This window comes from Pieris napi, chromosome 8 (assembly GCF_905475465.1).
Source record: "Pieris napi chromosome 8, ilPieNapi1.2, whole genome shotgun sequence".
NCBI classification, from domain to species: Eukaryota; Metazoa; Arthropoda; class Insecta; order Lepidoptera; family Pieridae; genus Pieris; species Pieris napi.
In genome coordinates this window covers 9,864,485-9,886,035 of record NC_062241.1, presented here as the reverse complement: position 1 = coordinate 9,886,035, position 21,551 = coordinate 9,864,485, and the positions used below count along the sequence as shown (strand labels likewise).

Below are 21,551 nucleotides of genomic sequence, written 5' to 3'. Positions count from 1 at the left end.
TCCCCGGATCCCCAAATAAAACAAATTTCAAATTAAAATTTACTTTATTTTTTTACAAAATTGACCGAACAGTGCGAGATTTCTAGAACGTTTACACTTGCATTAAGTAGACATAAACTTTAATTATTTCTCTTACAAGTAAGTCTTATTCTGTTCAAAGCAAATACAAACGGCGTTCGCCGGACGATTCATGTCGTATAAAAATTACATGATTCTGATTTTTGATACTAAAATATTGATTAATAACGAAAGCAACTATAACTAAACATTATACAATTACGCTTATCTGTATTAGTTATCTGATCTATGAATCTAATACAAAGTATAATACATTGGGAGGATTTCACGCAGCAGAATCGGCGACAGCTAAGGGACATAAGTACAGGAGAATGACCTTACGTATATTTCGATCAGTGCGTTAAAGCCGTGCCCTGAACGCGATAAATATCGGATGTGTCTGATACAGGGCTCGGAAAGTAAGCCTATGTTTTGTACTTGTAAGCGAGACAAAGTGCTCACTAAACCAAAAAGTTAAACAGATCTCGAATTTCACGGTGTTCGTACTAAAAAAACACAAAATCTAACAAATAATATATTTCGACCGTCAGCACTTTATCTTATGCTAATATTTGTCTCAGAGTGCTTTACATTGGAACGATACGCTAAGCTTAAAATAAAAATCGACACTGTACGAAAAAACTATAATTACTCACCCTTATTAATCTAAACAAAGAAACTACATTAAAGTCTATATACTTTTATAACAGCGTTCTGTAAAACTTAACTGAGTATGAGTGGGATCAATTTCAAAATCAATTAAAAAATAATAAATTCCGTAAATCACAGTAACTAATAATAGCGGCCAACTTATAATTATTTTCTCGGCTAATTGATTGTATACAGATGTATCCACAATGTATAACTAAAATAAATACCTTAATGATGAAAAGAAAAGTTAAAAAAAATACTCACTGCGCACTGTCTCGTCCACCATTTTGTATTTCGATTCGACAACAAATGCGTAAAGGCAGATTTTTACAGATTCGTTCGCGGAAAGGTTACACTTATTCGGTTCATAACAAAATAACGGCACACAATCTCATCCGCTAAGAGATACACTTGCAGCGAACATTAGAAAACTATTAATATTAAAAATAGTATGATTGCCCAGCTACCCATAGTGAAGTTAGTATTAAATTACTGTACATATATGTTAGTGACCTTTCACTACCGCTAACTTTACGATTACCTGCCCTAGGGCGCTATTAATAAAAGTATAATCAGATTTATGCAACTTACAACCGTATTACCGAAGCGAATAAGATACTACGTCACTATAATACACTGTCTATACACCGGCGCACTGAAGTCACTTAGCGTCCGTTCAGTCGCCGTCGTCGGGGAGGGTATCGCCTAAATCGTTGTCGGAGTCGTCCTCGTTCCTGTCGGGGCAGGAGTCCTTGCTCTGGCCTTTGCACTTCTCCATGTACTGCCGATGGGCGTACTTGTTGAAGCGGCGCTTGGCCATGAACAGAGTGGCGATCGTCCGCGGCGCGAGGCGCACGGCGGCGGCGCGGGACGTGATTCCGCCGCGACGGCATTCGCCGCACGTGTAGTCCAACACGTTTAGGCTCGACACCGTTTGCTTAACGCAATCTGCGACCAACGCATAACATTTATACCTAGCTATGGCAGTGCAATATTCACGGGTACCTTGCAGATAATTTTCATTAATTATTGTGATTAATAAGACTGACATAATGCCTGATGTCTGCAAGGTGTTAAGTGAATGAATACACTGCCAATAGGAACACACGCAGAACACACACAAACCGCTATCTATTTGAGTTTATCGCTTTCAGTTTCAGCTTTGCCTATGCACGAGGCAGATTCTTATAATAATCATGCTTTCACTGACACTTGTCTAAACACAACTAACATTAACGTTGAAGCTCCTATTTATCAGGATTTTCATAATTCTTTCAATGCTTTTTTACGCTTGAGTGAAATGTTAATGGAAATTATGAGAGCGGTACATAAAAAGCGAAAATTGGTTAACAAGCTCAATAGACACTTGCACATGCACAATGCTGCAGGCGACATCAAACATCAAACGAGCGAATACAATTTTTTATAAATTGGATCCGTCGTTCTTTTGTTAGTTTCAGGCATCTTGATTGCATTCACTTCATTGGAATTATTTGTACAACGTGCGACAACCGTTAGTATTAAAGATACTGGACAAAGAGTCACCAGATCAAGCACAAGTTAGGGAAATTGCCATCAAAAGTGAGAGCTATCGAAATCAAACTCTCAGTTTCGACGAGCCTCTGTCGTCAAGCAATGGTTACAGCGAGGTGAGGTGGGATAAAGCGTATGCGGTCTAGTTTCGGTGTCGTACCTTGATGCAGTTGCCTATCGCAGAGCTTACAAATGACGAGCTGCATGGTCCCCTTGGGCCCGATGAAGGAGCGCTCACAGAGCGGGCAGTAGCGCCCAATGCGGTACGCTCTATAACGTATACGTGCACGCACAATACGGACCACACGCACGCAACACCGGAACAAAAACACGCCATTAGTATACGCGCGCACACACTTTGTTACTTTCCTTCGTATGTTGTAATTTGACGAAGCGTTAGGTGGTAGCGAAGAATGTCGTGCTTATGAATTGAAGTTAGATGTGCTAAGTAAAACCATCTCAAGTTTTTGCAAATAAAATTTAGAAACCAGAAATACCTTTTAAAATCAGTATAGATAAGAAAGGAATGTTTTTTTTTAATTATGCGGTCACTCAAGTTGCATGGTGCAAACTATATCGGAAATAAAAAGATAAATTAATTAATTAGGAGTGGATAGGAAAGTAACAAAGTGATGTTAGTTAGCATTATGGATATGATAAACGCCCGTGTTAGTGAACACTGAAGATGATCCTAGTCGTCGAATCGGGGCCAATTGATGTACGAAACCTAAAATTTTGAGTTTTCCCTAGGAATAAGTAATAAAAGTAAAAAAAAAACTATAAAAGGGTAAATATTTAACTGATGGTATCCGAATTTTTCTAATCGACCTTTTCTATATAACACAAAACTCATTGTGATATGTAAATATATGTAGTATTATAATTATAATAAATGAAACTTTTGTTATAAAGAATTCAAAAGGTGCATATACACATGGTAACATGTTATACAACATTGCAATACAACACGTTTCAGATAATGTGGACACTGAATGTTATAATAACATGTTATAATAACATGTTATTGATATGAGACGAACCCAGCATCTAAGTTTTTTATTTTTCTTTTGTTATTTAAAATGGTTATATAACATTGTTATATTGCATTGTTATTCTAATGTGTACAGTATTGTTTTATGTTATAATGTTGAATAACAAGGTTACATAATGTGGACGTGTTATAAAACACAAGTTATATAATATGTTACATAGTCTGTACGCACCCAAAGAATCTCCAATCAACCGGTACCGCATAAGGCTGTTAAAGATTCTAAATTTTATCACAATTAATTTCGCAAATAACCAGCCAAGTCTTATCGAATACATCAATAATGAAAATATGAGACAGATTCCAGATGAGTAACATGCAACTTATGATAAAGTCTTATTCTACCAAATAATTACTACTAAAAACAAATAACTGATTCATCTTTAACGAAAGGTTCAGTCACTTGAACATTTAAAATATAAATTTTGTTGCAAATTATATTTTAAACCTTTTGTTAGAGAAAAATATAAAAGGTGGTTTAGGCATTATTTAGTAGAATTAGAACGGCGTGGGACTGTGCTTAAACGTTTCCGAAAATGCGGGGTCAATGCTACAAAAGTAAAGCGAATGTCGATAATGAAAAAATATATCTAGTGCGAGTCGACGAATAAAGAACCATCGTTTGTTCGAGCCGATTCCAACTCCTAAATATATCCGATTCCATGTCTTGTTTTGTATTTGTACAAATTTGTCGTCGTTTATTGAATATCAAAGCAGTTCTTTTTATTTAAACGCTGCAAAATTGTATTTTTTAAACCAAATTGAAGTTAAATATATTAGGTATTTGGCTTTATCTATGTATGTACCTGAAATCGGATACTAAGCTAAACAGTTATTGGAGACTACACAACAGTATCGCGTTTGTATGAAAATTTTGACGTTACAAGCGATGTGACAGCGAGTCTGATTTAAAATTAGTGTTTCTTTATACATCCCATTAACCTCGAGTCGGCTCATATAAAAACCGAGAAACATAAGTTCTCCCTTAGGTAAAAGTATCAAACTCAAATCGTTGAACAAACGTGAAACGTCAACTCACACTAGGCCCTCATGTTAGTCGACACCAAACAATGAGATGACACAATGACTACCAGACCAGTTAACACATAAATCATTTCGATTTAAACAAAATTATGTACTTTTTACATCGTTCCTCGTAACTTCGGTAACACTATGGGTTGGCTTTTCCCCTCTTGGTTTTACTTGAAAACAATTTTAAATTATTATTTAATAAACGCCATTTAAAAAGTTAAATTCATCGATTTTCAAATTATTAAATTGGTGGTTCTTATTAAAACTGTTGAAGTCGTATAGGTCTTTGAGAATTGTGCTCATTTCAAGTGGTCAAAAGGTATAATTAATTTCGCGAGAATAATCGGATACCGGAATAAATCGCGTTTATTTATATCTTACAATTGTTTGGCTTTGAATTAAGTTCATATGCTGCGTTAGGTCAGTTTAATGATTTAAATTTAAAAAATGTAAATAAACGTGTTTTAATCCGGTAAAAGTGTATTTTCATTTAGAAGTCTATACAAGGATATACTAAGGAAAAGGTAAACTACATGATAAAATATTTTTCCATGGTTTTGTAAATATTTAAAATATTCAATACTTAATTTTTGAATTCCGTAAATATAAAATAAATTAACTTCTAATAAAAATTATCTGATCTATACAAAAAATTTGAATAATGCAACAAAATTAACATAGTAGTAATAATTGTTTCTTTAATAACGCAATTAAAATCGTTATAGGTCTTATTCGACCAATATATTTTAAAATATAAAATATCTTTCACATTATAAAAATAAAAACTAAAAAAATCCTTTCCTAAAAAACTGTATTCAAAACTTTATTTGAAATTTGTTATGTAATATAATGAAACATAAATATCTATGTATTACGTATACCCTATTTCTCAATACATGTATAAGTAAAAGGTCCTATTTAACTCATTAACTTTATAACGTTCAATAGAATAACTATTAAACGGCAGGAAGTAAAATCCTTAAATTATAAATCTCAACGTAGATATATTTCAAAAATCAAATAAATATCTTAATCTTCCTATTTAATGCCTATTTTGGCTATCAATTTGAACTCACTATCAAGTTAACTAGAGAAACTATCCTAACAATCGGACTGTTTTTTTTTTACAAAAAAATATCCACACAATAATTAAGTGAATCATGGAGATACTGACCTGGCACATGGGGTGCAAAGCGAATGCGAGTAGACCTTATGTCCACCAGGGCCCCGTCGTGTCTGGTGGTGCCAATGGGGCCCTCCCGGCTCCGTCAATGAGCCCTGGGGCCCGGAGGAGGGGTCTGACCCCGGCGCCGGAGGCCCGCCGGGAGAACGCCCGCCGCAAGATTTGCAAATTGCACATTCTGCGCAGTGCCATCGACCTAAAAATCGTGATAAGTAAATATGTATGAAAAGTAGAAAAAAATATAGATTTAATAGTATTACATTATTTATTTAGTGTTAGTAGATTTTATAACTAAATTGAATAGGAATCTTATTAATAGATATCCGTCTTATAATATCTTCAGTATTAGGGAGCGTTCAAGTAACGTTACGATGCGGGGCGAGGATTGAATTACGCGTCATTATTAATATTATTTTCGACTTCCCAGTACTTTACACTACACAATGGTAACTTTTAACTTTTAGGTATCTGTCAGGAGTCACAGGTTGTCACAAAACGTTTTACTATTGGGTACAGAAAAACGTTACGGCGCGTTACATGGGGGGGGAGGGTCAATAATCTCCAAAAATTGCGTGACGTAATACTTGAACGCTCCCTTAAACGACATGGTAGGTTATCATACTTGCGGGTAATGTATGAAAAAAAAATTATAGATACATCTAAACGCATTGTAACTAAAGTGAATGTTCGACATTTCCAGTTCACTTGAGTTTAACCCTGTTAACTTTAGTTAAAATAAAACCTACTACAACTAGTTTATTTTAGATTAGCTAAGTTAACAGAATAAATTACCAATAAAAATAAAAAATATATTTCTAAAAGCAATTTTTAACCAATCATTATTTTTGCAACATTTTTTATACATTCTCCGCGTATTGAGTCGCTGATATCAATTCAGTATCTTTTGAGAGTTTAAGAGACAAACAAAATACCAATATTTTTAATGTTCCTTACCATCAGGCACCCGCTGCAGTCCCAAGCAGTAGAGGTGGTGCCCTCTGTCGCAGAGGTCGCAGAACATCATCTTGGCGTCTGCTGGTCTCGAGCACGAGCAGCACGTCTTGCACTCGTTGCACTGCCACGCGTACTCGCGGCATTTGCGGATCGTGTCCGGTTGGAGGTCCACGCAGCCCGGGTGTACTGGGGATGTTATTATTATTCATTATTTATATATAACCACGTGACACGGTTCAGTAATTCAAATACGAAGAATTATTAGAAATTAGAGGTCATTTAGGACACAAGAGATAGACAATTCCAATAACATATGCTCGAATATAATATTTGTAACTTCCTATTTTTTTTGAAGTTATACTTCTTTAGGCGCGTTATGAAAAATCGATGAGAGTGAAATTTTACGATGCGCGTTCACCGTGACACAATATTAACAGAATGAAGTTAGTTCTAGGTGGCAATCGATAATAACTATGTTCAAGTTGTATATTCTAGTATTTTTATATTCAGAACACGTGTTTCGTAACAGTACAATTAAACAGTGTGAATAAATCAATATTATTTTGGTGTTTTTATTAAATCAATTTCATATACGACGGTGATAGTTTTTACCAATAATAATTTTAATGATTAATTTTAATATTTATCGTTAATCACTACTGCATTTTAGTTATTTATTTCCATACGCCAAAGAAGTATTACTTCTAACGCGTGTACATAAGTACACACACTCTTTTTTTAATAGTCTTTTAACAAATTAGGCTACTAAATAGTGACCCTGTATTTTTTTACGCCTACTACTAACTACTAATATTATTAATACATATATTAATAATCACTACGGAGCCTGGGTTGGATGTAAAACTGTTTGTTCCTAATAAATAATATTATTATTATAAAGAAGCTAATTAATTATAATATACAGTAGCAGTGATGGCCTAGTTTGTTTTAACGTGCGATTCTCATCGCTGTGGTCGTTCGTTCGATTCCCTGTTGTGCACCAATGGATTATCTATATACGCATTTAACACTCTAACGTAAAGTGAAGGGAAATACTGTGCGAAAACCGGCTCTAAACCCAAAAAGTCGAAGGCAGGTTGCTCACCTACTTAGAAATGGTACGGAACACATACATTTTTTAATGAAAATAAACTCACGTTTAGCATTGCAAGTAGCGCATACAAGGAAACGCTCATGCGTGGTCTTCCTATTGGCTTCAAGTCGCAGCTTGCAAGTGCGACATGTGTCCACTTCCGGTTCTTCCACTCGGGGAGGATTCACTTCCGTTTCGCTGCTACGCTTCACTTTTGTTAGTTTTTTACGCTGTAAGAATATATGTTATGATTATTACAACATTTACTTGATTAAAAAAATGGTTCATCCTCAATATGTGTTACAAAAATGGCTTGGTATAAAACAAAAGAACTTACTTTCATATAAAAGAAAATATTAAATAAAATTATATACTGATTTGTGTGTTATATAAAAAAATAGAACTATTTTTGTATTTTATTAACATAACTTTTACACATTTAAAGAAAACTCTTTTTTTACCGGATTGAAGTTATGTATTATTATAAACTTAGTAACCGTGACCACGCACACTGTAACACGCGAAACGTCGGAAAAAAATGTAAGTATGTAAAATAATTATAAGTTTATAATAATACATAACTTCCATCCGGTAAAAAAGAACAATTTTTATAAAAAATACAACGCTATATTTTATAAACTAAAATACAGCTTGTTCTACCATACGTACCTTATGCATCCTATGCGTGTCTTCGCTGTCAGAAGAAGAGGCATGGGACCAGTCGGGCTCCGACTCAGAGCTGGACACCTGAGGTGAAGGGGGAGCGGGAGCGGCCGCCACCACTGTGTTCAGCGGGAAATAGCTGGAAACCGATCGTAACGTTATATGTTAAATATTATTTCTGTTGATCATTTAAACTCTTACGCGGGTAAAAGAGGATGATGAAGACCGACTTCCATAGATATCTGTAAAACCGGAAGATACATCAACCTTTTTTATGTATGACGAAATTGATTCTCTTCAAATTTAAAAATATGACAAAAACCTATTTTTGTTTAAAGTTATATACATGTCATAAATATGATATTTATCAGTATTTACATTAAAAATAATTCTCTACACCATATAAAATAATACGTCTTCTACATCAATCAAATAAGTCCGAGAGAAAATAATGAGTCAAATACCACTCGGGTATATAATATATACCATATTTTTCTTAAAAACACTGCTCCTGAACTGATACTGTTGTACTGCGTTATAAGGGCGACATCAAAAACGAGATATGTCTTAATTAGCCTTATTGCACAGCATTATTCTTTTAACTAAAGTAAGTCTATTTCTGTCAAAATGTGTTTTCGCTGTGATGAAAAGAGACCAGAATACTTTAGTTAAAACTTTGCAGAACTACTGCGGCAGACTTTCCCCAATTAAATATATAATCATTATTTAGGTAGGTTAGTAAATTAGGTCAAATACTTGCTCCTGTTTTGTAAATTGTAATGATGTCTAAGTGAATAGAAAATTAAAAAAAAAAAAACAAAACATAATTTCAAGTTAAAGTCTCTCACATATAATATGCAAATGCACTTTACAGTTCGGTGACTGTCCAATTTTCCTTTCTAAATATCACTATTGCACCTATGTAAAGCGTAACAAATTAACGTTTCTTTTGTAACAGTCTTGGTCTAGTGAATTCAGCGTGCCACTCTAATCCCTAAGGACGTAGGTTCGATCCCCGGCTGTGGGCCAATGTACTTTCTACGTGCGCATTCGCTCGGCCGGACTTGCCTATACCTATACCTACCGTCACCTATTAGATTGAGAAATGATCATGAAACAGATACAGAAATCTGAGGCCCAGACCAAAAAAGGTATGAGGTAATTTTATTTTTGTAGCAGTCTACATTGAACAACACCTGTAACTCGGCACTTGGGCACGGGTATCAATGTGTGCACCCACACATGCACCAAATAATATTATATCTAAATTTTTAATATTACTAATTAAGATATTAACTAAACAGAAAAATTGTAATCCGTTTTGTCACATTTTTTTTATTTATAATATGTAAGTGAAAAAAAAATACTTACCGCAGTTGCTCCGACGTATAGGCCCTGTAGGTATGTTGATACTGTCCGGGCAATAACGCGTGGGGGTAAAATCCATGAGGCGGCGTAACCCTTATTTGGGGGTTAGAGGGCGTTGGAGCCCTTCGCCGTTGTATGGTGAGACTCTGAAGGTCCACGCAGGCCGGTCGCCTCAACGCGTTCATACGAGCGTTCCATTCACTCGCTGATGCGATAGCGGCTGCGGCCATAATCTATAAAAAAAAAATTTAATATTTAACTGTACTACATTTTCGTATGTAATAAAATAGTGTTTATATTATTAATGAATAGAATTTAAAGATTACTTAAACTTTTTTAACCGAATTTTATTTTAATTGACGTTTTTAAGGTAAGAAGGCGGTAAAATTTGTATCAACATGAGTTATTCTTTCGCTCGGGAATCGAACGCGCGTGTCATGTGCGTCAAGCATTCAGCCATATTAACAGTATAGTATCTTATTTTTAAATCTCCATAGTTGGATTTTTTTTTAAATTTACTCTCATGTAAGACCAAATAACGAATCCAATGGACTTATTTTAATGAGATTTGCACCACAAGAACTTATCTCACTTATTACATAAATTATACAATTATTATAAGCAAATAGAATACATAAATGTGTATAATTACCAACATATTTGTTTCACATACCAGTCTAGTTTTCTCCGGGTCGACTTTTGGTGGTTCCGGTTTATCACTGGCCCTGTCCATTCTGATCTCTCTAGGTTCTTTGGCAACTGGCTCCGGAGTAGGATCAGACAGCTGCTTCTCTCGCTGGTATGATCTGTATTCTTCGTATTTATGTGGGTAGTCCGACAGCATTATGTCGAGCACTTCGCTTGCGTCTACCGCCGTTATTCCTAAAGTAGGAAAACCGGATTTTTATATAATTATATTCCTATATGACATGATTTTAAGCAATATGATTCAATAAAGTTGCTGTATATATTATTTGTAAACAATTTTAGTGTTTCCTTCAATAAAATGGAGTTATGTAATTTTATGTAACACTGGCTTTATTTGCAATAATTATTTTTATGCTTAAAAAATTGTGACAAAAAAAGATGAAACGAAAAAGGCACTCATATATTTTAATATATATAAATTACGGGTCAGGTTGTTTGTCCCCTATGGATTCCTAAACTACTTAACCGATTTCAATCAAATTTTCACACCATGTGCAGTTTGATCTAACTTAAAAGGTAGCTTACATATATATAATTGTACTGTATGTGTGTATGTCACTGAACTTCTCTTCAACGGCTGGGCCGATTTTATTGTTTTTTTTGTATGCGCTGCAGAAGCGTCTCAAAAATAATAAACTTATTCCTCTATGACTATGTAGGTCTTGACTTTAATTATTTATCGGCAAGACAACAATTGTTTTATCACAGAAGGCACGCCCCATCAAAGGGTGAACCGACTCACCTAAATCACAGAGGGCCTCAGTGACAATCCCTTTGCTGAGCACATAATCCCTTTCTGCAGCGGAAATGGCGCGACGTTTCAACTCTGGATAACGTCGCTTGAAACTCTTCACTCCCAGAAACATGGCTACTTGCTCTTGTATCATCATGACCTGTAAAACATTCATAAAGAATACATATTTGATGTACATTCAAAAGTTGTCAAGATTAAAACAGTTCTCCAACCATAACTATATTAGAACCCGTTCAATTTTAACCAATCAAACAGAAAAAGGTAACAAATAGTAGTTAATGCAACTGTCATATAATAGAGGGTATTAAAACATGACTGTAGTCTTTTGTAGAATATGTGGTTGTATAATTGCTTTTATATAATCTCATTCGGTAATATTCTAATTATGAAATGAAATACTGACTTTTATTGGCATATTTTATTTACATACTTCTTTAAGAAAATTAAAAAATTAAATTAAAGCATTATTCTCTTAACAAAACAATGCTTTAAAACATTTTTTTAATTAATTAAGTACAGTTTTAATACCCTCTATTATATGACAGTTGCATAAACTAAAGTTAGATAATAATTTAAGTACTGTGACATTATAAGACAAAAAATTAGTCTAGCTATTCAAAGGGGGAACGCTGGCAGTATCTTCGGAACCTTGCCTAAAGGGACTCCTTTTAATAATATATTTTAGTTATTATATTATATTTTTTGGGGTGTTCTAATATCTTAATATTATCTTGTTAAGTCTTGAACTATTTGTGATGTTTTGCGCTTAGTAAGCAAAAGCTGTTCACAGCTTTCCAGGCAGTGGACTGTGAGAAGTGTATTTAAATTTATATGTAATAATTGTCAGGAGTATCTGTATATATTATGTAGTGTACATTATAAGTAATACGACGGCACATTGGTCTAGTGGTTAGTACCCCTGACTGCGAATCCATGGGTCCCGGGTTCGATCCCCGGCTGAGACAAACATCGATGTGATGAGCATTAGGTGTTGTGCTTAGGTCTTGGGTGTTTAAATATATATTTACATGTCTATCTATCTATAATATATAACGGATATACATACAGTATATCCGTTGCCTAATGCCCAAAGCACAAGCTTCGTCACAAGCATGGGACTAGGTCAATTGGTATGAATTGTCCAATCATATTATTATAATATTATATTAATACATATTTACCCACATTTACATTGGTGAAAAAATAATAATTCGTAGCTTACTTGGTGCTCTGACGCATCTCTGTTTTCAGGTGGGGGCCAGGTATACTCTTTGACATCTGACGCCGACCACACTTTATTACTGGAAAGAAAATAAAATATTATTTAAAAATCTTTTAGAACAATCCAATAATAGTATTATCTTTTAACTCTTACGAAATCGATCGTTACTATTCAATGTTACTTATTGTTGGTGCTAAAAGTTATATTCCTCAACAAGTTATTCACGAACACCCGAATATGGCCACATACATCACGATACATGACTCAAAAATGCATAATATAAAAATATAATTTATATAACCTGTCAAAAAGATCAGCAAACTTCGACTTCTTTGCTTTGCTGCTTTCGTTTGTTGAGCTCTTCACTGAGCTCTGAGAGTCTTCGTCGAGTAAATGTGAGGGCCTGAAATGTAAAAGATTTTTTTTAATTTCAATACAAATTTAATCACTCCTCGAGTATTTGTCTTGGTATATGTGTCTAACAAACTGTTGTTTCGCTTTGGTGAAAAGAGACCAAGATTGAAAGTAAATTTTATGAAAGCTTAATTTTGCGCGTTTAAGTATTACGTAACGAATTTTGGGAGGGGGGGTCCTTTTGTAAAACGTTACGATGCGGGGCAGGGATTGAATTATGCGTATTGTTAATATTATTTTAGACTTTCCAGTACTTTACACCACATAATAGTAACTTTTAGGTATAAAGAGTCACTAGGTGGTCACGTAACGTTTTACTATACTTGGGTACAGAAAAACGTTACGGCGCGTTACACGGGGAGGGTCGGTTCAAGAATCTGCAAAAATTGCGTGACGTAATACTTGAACGCTCCCTAACTGAGTGTTGTTTTTTTTTTTTCATTCAAATATTTAACATATGCGTATTTCAGCGATTAAAATCCGTTCAATCTCACCTAAAATATTCATAATGAACTTTTGTTTAAATACTATTTTAGACATATTACATCATTTAAAAATAATTACATAATTTTATATTTACTCACTTAGCAGGTGTGGCATTGTCATCCATCATGCAGGTTTCCTCTTCAAAGAGCTGCACAGTGGTTGTAGCCGGACCACAGACTCGTCCATATATACCCATTGTTTCCTTAAAAATATAATAAAATACTCAAAACTATATTCCTTGTTGTAATTATAAAAATACAGAATAAGCTAAGTCATATGATAGTGGACTTTCTTACTGCAATTTCTTAAAGGGTATTTATTCGTAATTAGTTAAAATATTTAAAGTTAAATAGAACTTCCTAAGTTTTAAGGTAATTACAATGTTCAGATCGGTTTTTATAAATAGTTTTTTTTCTAATTTACGCTAACATAATAGACTACAATATTTAATTTTAATGCGTTAAATAATTAATAATAAGTGGGAATGGGAATGTATAAATTATATTTACTATGCACATTATACAAGCTGTACTAACGCATATAATCGAGAATTTATGACTGCACGTTTAGACACTTTACGGCTATGTTCAACATATCTCGTTGTCTAGAATTTTAAATTATGTATTAGAGGAAAACTCATAGTAGATAAATATCCTTACCTTCATATACATGGCGCCTCTTCCACCTCCCCGGCCTCTGCCTCTGCCTCGGGGAGTCCTAGGAGTGGCCCTGCCCCGACCTCGGCTGCCACGCCCGCCGCGCCCCCCTCGTCCCAGCATTTCCGGGGACTTCGCGAAGGGATCCTCCATCCGCAGCAGAGACGTGTCTACCATCTTAAACTCTGGAGTGTCCGTGTTGTAGAAGGGCATATCGCTCGTGGACGACGATGAAGTTCTTCGTCTACCCGTCAGCGGGGTGGCACACGTCGAAGGCATTTTGTCCAACGCTTCCGTCATCCGCGGGAGCTTTATCCGAGAACTGGTCGGGTCGATCTCCTCTGTTTTTTCATCAAAGAATTTATTAGCGGTGTCCACAACTCCCGCTTCTTGCGGTGGCGTCTGCTCGGGGTCCATCCGACGACCCCGCCCGCGGCCTCTGCCTCTCGGTTTCACGATGAGCACTGGTCGATCTCTGAAATCACGGTTTCTCATTATTAGGTGTGTAAATGGTAGTTAAAATGCTTAAAATCTTGGTTTGAAACTGTTACTTGATGAAAAATTTAATTTAAAATCAATCAAGCCCAAATGACACGACAGTGACAAGGTCCAAAGCAGTTATTTGAGGCGTAGTTGAGTTATATATACGGTTAAGAGGGTAATATTGTACTAAACCATTACGTACCTTGATAGGCGTAATGATCGCTGGGGCCTCTCCTCGAGTGCTGGTGTTGGTAGAACTAAAGGTTTCGCTCCTTCTGAGACAGGCAATTTTCTTGGACGGCCACGTTTCTTAGGTTGAGGTGTCATTTCAACGATTGATGGTATCTTTACAGCATCCTCCGCAGTAATATCTGGAGATCCTTTCAAAGTAACGACTTCAAGTGGATCCCGAGATAATGGATCAGGTGTTATGTTATAATCTCGCGATTCAGCGCTTTCTTGAAATAAAGTGTCTCTTATCTCATCACAGTTCTGATGGAGAGGTTCACTTTCCACCTGAATATTAGGGTTACTATCTAGTGATGTCCCACCCGATTTTAATTCAGGACTCTCACTGTGCTTTCTTTCCGAATGAAGATCATTTAACGGCATCACTTTAAGCTGTTGTTTTGCTTGAAGGTTTGATAGAATATTATGTAATTTTGAACTACCATTTTTAGAACAATTTTCGTTATTTAATAAGGAATGATTTATTTTCGCTTGTCTAATCTCTAATGAATCTGTTGGAGTAATCGGACCTGTTTTAGATACTACGACAGGAGTGATTGTCAATGTTTTACTGGACAAAAGTTGTCCTAATTTCAGTCTTTTTGAATCCAGAACAGAAAGTTCAGCTTCTTTAGGTGATGGTGGACCAGTCGAAGAATCCAAGTTAGAAGGCCTTTTTCCAGTGTTCTTTTTAGGAAAAGAAGATTTTTCTGGACTCTGTACAATTCTAGAGCTTCTCAATTTTTTGCCTTCAGAGACGTTAGCTGATTCTGATTCTTGCTTCTTTCTACCAAGTAAAATAGGTCTTCTTCTGTTCGTCATCATACTGTCAGTTGGGCTAACACCTTTAGTTTCGTTTTTATTAATAATTTCATCAGTAATAATTTTGGCAGAAGCACCATGATCAGTCTTATTAATCTTTAATATTATTCTTGGTGAATCTTGGTCAGAGCATTGATTTATTTTATCAGATATACTAATTTCTAGAGGTTTTGTAACGCTTTCACTTACTTCATTACACAAATCTTGCATTGATCGGATCTTTAATTGAGCAGGCGAAGACTCTCTTTCATCATCATTTGAATTGCATAAATCAATAATTTCATGTTTTGTACAGTCGTTTGATGGGGTATGGCCTGTTTGAACAGGCAATATAGAGTTTGATGTATTAGGGCTACTATCACTATTCAAGCTACTATTGTCATACTTGCGATTTTCCAACAATTTCTTAAGAAGAGTACAGTTTGTGTTGCTAGGTTGGGATTTTTGCCTTAATTGTTTCTCTTCTTCCATCACAGGTTTTTGAATGTTGCTTATTTGATAATTAAATGTAACATCAGTTTTATCTGAGAAACTTTTACTATCCTTGCTATCTTCATTGAGTTCCTTAGTTAAAGTTGTTGATGGAACTCTATTTGAAGTTTCTTCAAAATTATTTTCTATGTCACCTTTATGATTTAATTTCAAATCTGGTTGATTGGCTTGTCTAACAGGAGCCGGTTTTACTTCACCTAGGGTGCCTATGGATACCAAGTCTTGCTTATCATGCTGGTTGTCATTTTGAGCATAGTTACTTTGTTCTAGAGATTCATGTGCATTACAAACGGATTTTGTTTCTATAAAATTAGGCTTAACATTTAATTTAGAAATAATTGGTATATTATGATGAATATTATTATATTGATCCATGCCTTTATCAATATGGTACTGTGTATCACTCCCAGAATCTGACCTTGTTTTTCTATTGATTTTCATCAACAGGGGAGGATTTTTGACATCTTCACCATCTTCAAGCTTTAGTTGGTTTTCATCTGGTTTTACTATAGGTTTTATATTCAATTTAGTAACCAATGGAATATTCTGGTTTCTCAAATCTGGACTACTAGTACGCTCTTTTTTTGGTGATTGAGGTCCTGGCTGATCTGGCTTCACTAGAGGTTTGATAATAAGCTTCGGAACAATTGGGATATTTTCATCTTTTGATGCATTACATGGTTCTGTTTCTTCTAATTCAGTTGGTCGACATATGGGTTTGATATTAATTTTTGTAACAATAGGAATATTATCATTATTGTCATCACTAGAGTTTTCAGATGAATGATTCTCAGATTCCTTAGAAATGTCTTCATCTTTGGGTTTTAAAATTGGTTTGATATTTAACTTTGTAATTATGGGTTTAGTCTCTTCTATGGTATCTTCTTGACAATCAGTGTCTCTAGATGAGTTGCCGTCAGGGCTTTTAATAGGTTTAATGTTTAATTTAGTTATCTTAGGAATATTATCTTCTTTAGAAAAATCAACCTCTATTGGTTTTATTATAGGTTTAATATTAATTTTTGAGACTATAGGAACTTTTTCGTCTATTTTATTACATACTTCTAAATTATTATCTGGCTTTATAACAGGTTTAATATTTAATTTTGTTATTACAGGTATGTTTTCTAAATTTTCCGGCATTGTTTTTTTTGGTGTTTTACTAAAAGCTTCAGTATCAGGCTTAGTAATAGGTTTTATTGTGACTTTATGCACATGGCTCTGATCTTTCTGATCAGAATGAGATGAATCAGTTGAAATAATAAGTTTGGGGATGGGGGGATTATCTTCATATATAATATCTCTATTTAGACCATCAGGTGGCTTTAATGGCTTAATGGTTAATTTTGGACTTAAGGGTTGACCTTCCGATATACTTACTGATTTAATTGTCAATTTTGGTACTTTTTCCATCTGTTTTTCTTCAGATTGACAAACAACAAGTTTTAATTTTGATGGTGATTCTCTCCCTTCCTCATTACTATTTTGAATACCTTTTATTGTTAGTTTTGGAATGTTAGACTCTGTGTAAAATTTACCTTCAGAATCGGTACCTGGCTTACCCAATTTAATAGTGACTTTTGGAACAACATCTAATGGCCCTTGTTCATTGGCGGATGGTGGGTCTGATGTGCTTGTACTGTCATCATTTTCTGAGTATTCAGACTCTGATATTTCACTACTACTAGATTTTCTATGGATTTCATTTATTTTTTCAGGTGGCTTAAGTATGGGTTTAATATTCAATTTTGTAATATTAGCTTTAAATACTTTATCCTCGGATATTCTATCATTTTCTTCTGAAATGGGAACTTTAACAGGCTTTATGGTTAGTTTAGGTATTGGAGATTTTAAATCTGGTTTGTCACATGGAGTATTATTAACTTTGATTGTTAACTTGGGTACAATTCTTTCTGATTCATCAAGTTTTTCTTCTTTTAGCTCAATATTATAACTAGATCTTTCACCCTTGGAGTGTTCATGAGATTGCAATTTCTCCAGTACTTTATTTTCATTTGGTATATGTAGTTTTAAAGGGGGAACTCTTTCATGTTCTTTATTATCTGGATATCTAATTAGTTCAGGGTTCTTTAAAGAACTCGAAGGGGTTGGACTATCATTAGAATTCTCTAAATGATCAGTGATATCTGGAGAAGATTTATAGTCCAAATTCTCTTTAATGTGTGATGAAACACTTACAGATGGTACTTGTTCACTTGTTACAGTTAATTTCTCTTCACATGATGATGTGGATTCACATTCCTTGCTTTCTCTTATTAAACTCTCAAATGGGGTACTATTTAATTGGGGATCATTTTTTCTTCTAATAAGTCTAATTTTCTTATGGGGACTTGTAGAAGTTTCTGCTTTGCAAATACTTATTTCACTGACACTTCTAATATCTTCTGTATTATCACTATCCTGTACAGTAGTTACAGCATCTGATGAACTAGATACATCCTTAATACACTCACTTGAATGTTCAGATGTATGAGGAGTAATACTTGAATCAACTGTGGAGGACACTGTTGAGTCGGGTCGTGAAAGAGCAGGACGCACTAACCTTCTTCTTAATGGGATTCTTGACATTGATTCCACACTATAAGATTTCACTTCACTTGCACTACAGTCACTAGATGTGGACTCAGCACTTTCAACAACAACTATGTCCTTTTTTTCACATGTTGTAACACACTTCAGTCTATCATTCATTGCTTCCATTGATATGCTCCCTTCAGTCCTAGTAACACTGCTCGAGGGAATACTTGGCATGGGGCTGGATAAGCTTTTTGAGCTGGTGGCTTGCTGGATATTGCTTACTACTGTTTTTATAGTATCTTCTAGGTTTTCAAGTGAGAGACCGGCTTTTGATACTGCAGGATCCAAAGCAATTGTAGATTCTGAGTTTGAAGTATTCTCGGAAATATTTTCAATATTCAGTGAGGTTTCAGAATTTTCTATGACCTGAGTATTTCTAGTACCTGATCCAGGTACACACTCATTATTAGAATTGTTGTCACAAGATGTTTTAGAAGCTAGATTTGAAGCAGAGGAGGGCTCTGTTTCTGATCTTTTACTCTGTTCCAGAACTGGAGCATTTTTACTGGTTCTACTGCTTTCAATATCAATCTTTATTGGACTATCATTTGTTCCACAATCCACAGATTTTGATAATGGGACACTTGATATATTATGATCAGTACTTAATATTTCAAGATTTGAAGAACTCTCTACCTTATCACTTGATTCACAATTACTTGCTGCCAATACTATATTTGGGCTTGTAACTGTGTTTTTACACTTTAAATTACCTTCACTTTCAATTTGAGAGCTTTCTCTATCATCACCAGATATACTACATGAATTAGACAGAATTTCAGTTCTTTCAACTTCCTTTTGTAAACAGTGTCTTGCACTTTCTAAATGATCACCATTACTACTTTCAACATTGTTAGTTGAAACACATGTAATAGACTCTAGTTGAAGTTCTGAAATGTTAACATGATTCTCTATGTTTATAGGGGACTCAATATTTCTTTCTACACTCCTAATATTTGAGCTTCTAATATTTTTACTACATAAAGGGGCAACAGAAGGTACAGTGGCACACACGGTTACATTCTCTGTACATGAACTTTGACCAACCTCTGTTGACACACAGGCTACGGATTCAGTATTTGATTTTACTCTTGCACCAGTTTCAGAAACTTCACTTAAACAAGATTTATCACTGGCAAAACTCTCACAATTGTCACTTAACCCATGTTTAGGATTTGCACTAATCTCTGGACTTTGATGTTTAATGTTTATGTTTACATCATCAGTGTGGGAATTTTTAACACTATCACAGGGATTAGATTGCATGGAAATGTCTTCATTTTGCGTTTTTGATGTACACTTTGTATCACTTTCTACATTTTCAACCTCTGAATTATGATTTTTTATAATAGAACTGGTGCTCAAACCTAATTCAGGTTCAGGAGTGGCGGATTCTAAAGCTTGCTCATTTTGCTGTTCACAACTGGTGGGCGCATTCTCAGCATCCGTATCTAATAATAAAGGTAAGCGTTTCGGAGCACCAGGCCCATCAACGATCTCATCTATCATATCCAATATCGCCTCAGTGCTAGTGTTGACATCGTGTGTCGATGGCGAAGGAACGCTGTCTCCATCGAAATTATCCTCCGACATAGCGGGGGTTTGACACGATGTCCTGAGTTCTGATGTATCTTGTTGAATACTACTAGTTGCATCGACGTCTTCGAGGCGTCCGAGATCCTTTTCCCGCGCCGATTCGCGGCGGGAAGCGCTTGTTGCGGTGCCCGCATCGTCTTCAGAACTCTCCATTATCTAGTATTTGTCAATGCTAACATATTCGAAATATTAAACTCCCGTAGAATGATATTTACGTTACATACGGGTAACCTGACGACGTGATAGCTTGACAAACCACAGGCACCATTCTAATTCACCATAACGCTATGAAAATAAGTCCACGAATCCATGGTGCAGAATATTGTATCTACACATGTACTGTTTTTTCATATTACGATGTTAAAGTGTCGTTCGAGCACGCACAGAATCTTGAAAACTATTCATTCAACAGCGTAAACCGGCAAACAAAAAGCTTGTATACGCCATTTTTAAAACCAAAGACATGGCAGGTTTGAGCTATGAGCCAATAAAAAATATCTTATTCGGACAATTCGGCCATTGTCGTGACTCGTGTTGGTAAACTGCATGATGGATGCCCATAGATTACACTAAATTTGAGCTCTTAGAAAGAGTATTATATATAATATTAGAAAATAGAAATATGCATAAGACAGAAAAAGATTAAAGGTAAGATAAATCATTATAACCCTTCGTTCGCGATTTTAGAGTAATATTTTACAAAAAAAAAATTATTAATTATAAATACAAGAGATTAAATATTTATTTTTTCAAACAATAAGGAAGTTTCGTGAATTCGATCTTGTCATTGTGATGTGTACTCTTATATTATTATTTATTACCGAATAACTTTGTAACTAGAGTCTGGGTAATAAAAGAAGATAACGAAAAAGCGCGGCAAATTCAAAAAAAATTAGTATGGTATCCCTAAAAGTTTGATATATTTTGTGGTTTAAACTTACTTGATACTTGATTTTGTTTTATTATTTTTTACATTAATAGTAACTGTATTTCTATGAAATTAAATACTATACGTATTTAGTTTTTTACTATTGATACTTTAAATGACTAGCATTGCATGGAAAACTAAAACTATATTTATCATAAAACACAACTTTATTCGGAAAAATCAAATCCTGCGAAAGTAACGAAATATTCTATCAAATAAAACAAAGTTTAGGCTATTATACTTGTTAACTATTCGGTAAATATATAATAATAGTAAAAATGAGTAATTGCATGAAGTATCAAGACAATAAATCATACTAACCTAAGAAATTCAATGACATTCTGTGCTGCCATCCGAAAGTTTCAAATAATTCAATTATCTTCTTTCATTAGCCAGACTCTTACACTTGAATTGATGGTATTTAAAAGGTTGAAAGCATCCGAATTTGATTAATGAGTTTACGAAAACCAACCAAATAGTGTATTTAGTGTGAAATGACTCATTCACCTGTACAAATTAGTCATGAAATAACATATAGAGCCAAATAGTTGATCACTTTTATTTTTGAACACTGTTCCTACG

At 34.7% G+C, this 21,551-nt stretch overlaps 1 protein-coding gene across 5 annotated transcripts; it reads right to left on the bottom strand.

Annotated features, from left to right (window-relative positions):
• Positions 1–25: 25 nt before the first annotated feature.
• On the bottom strand, positions 26–20,622 carry LOC125051751. Of its 5 annotated transcripts, none has more exons than XM_047652290.1 (14): positions 14,508–20,622; positions 13,826–14,297; positions 13,265–13,368; positions 12,568–12,669; positions 12,267–12,345; positions 11,033–11,183; positions 10,256–10,464; positions 9,586–9,815; positions 8,221–8,353; positions 7,616–7,781; positions 6,459–6,644; positions 5,496–5,700; positions 2,402–2,511; positions 26–1,656 (listed from the first exon to the last, which is right to left on the bottom strand). In XM_047652290.1, exons 1-14 carry the CDS (start codon positions 20,192–20,194, stop codon positions 1,385–1,387), a joined length of 8,106 nt encoding a protein of 2,701 aa, XP_047508246.1. In that variant the 5' UTR covers positions 20,195–20,622; the 3' UTR covers positions 26–1,384. The 5 variants fall into 5 exon arrangements, with proteins under 5 accessions (XP_047508246.1, XP_047508250.1, XP_047508248.1 ...); XM_047652292.1 differs by lacking the exon at positions 2,402–2,511 and adding an exon at positions 4,429–4,491 and having other exon boundaries at positions 1,517–1,656; positions 14,508–20,621; XM_047652293.1 differs by lacking the exon at positions 26–1,656 and adding an exon at positions 4,429–4,491 and having other exon boundaries at positions 2,405–2,511; positions 14,508–20,621.
• Between the last annotated feature and the right edge of the window lie 929 nt (positions 20,623–21,551).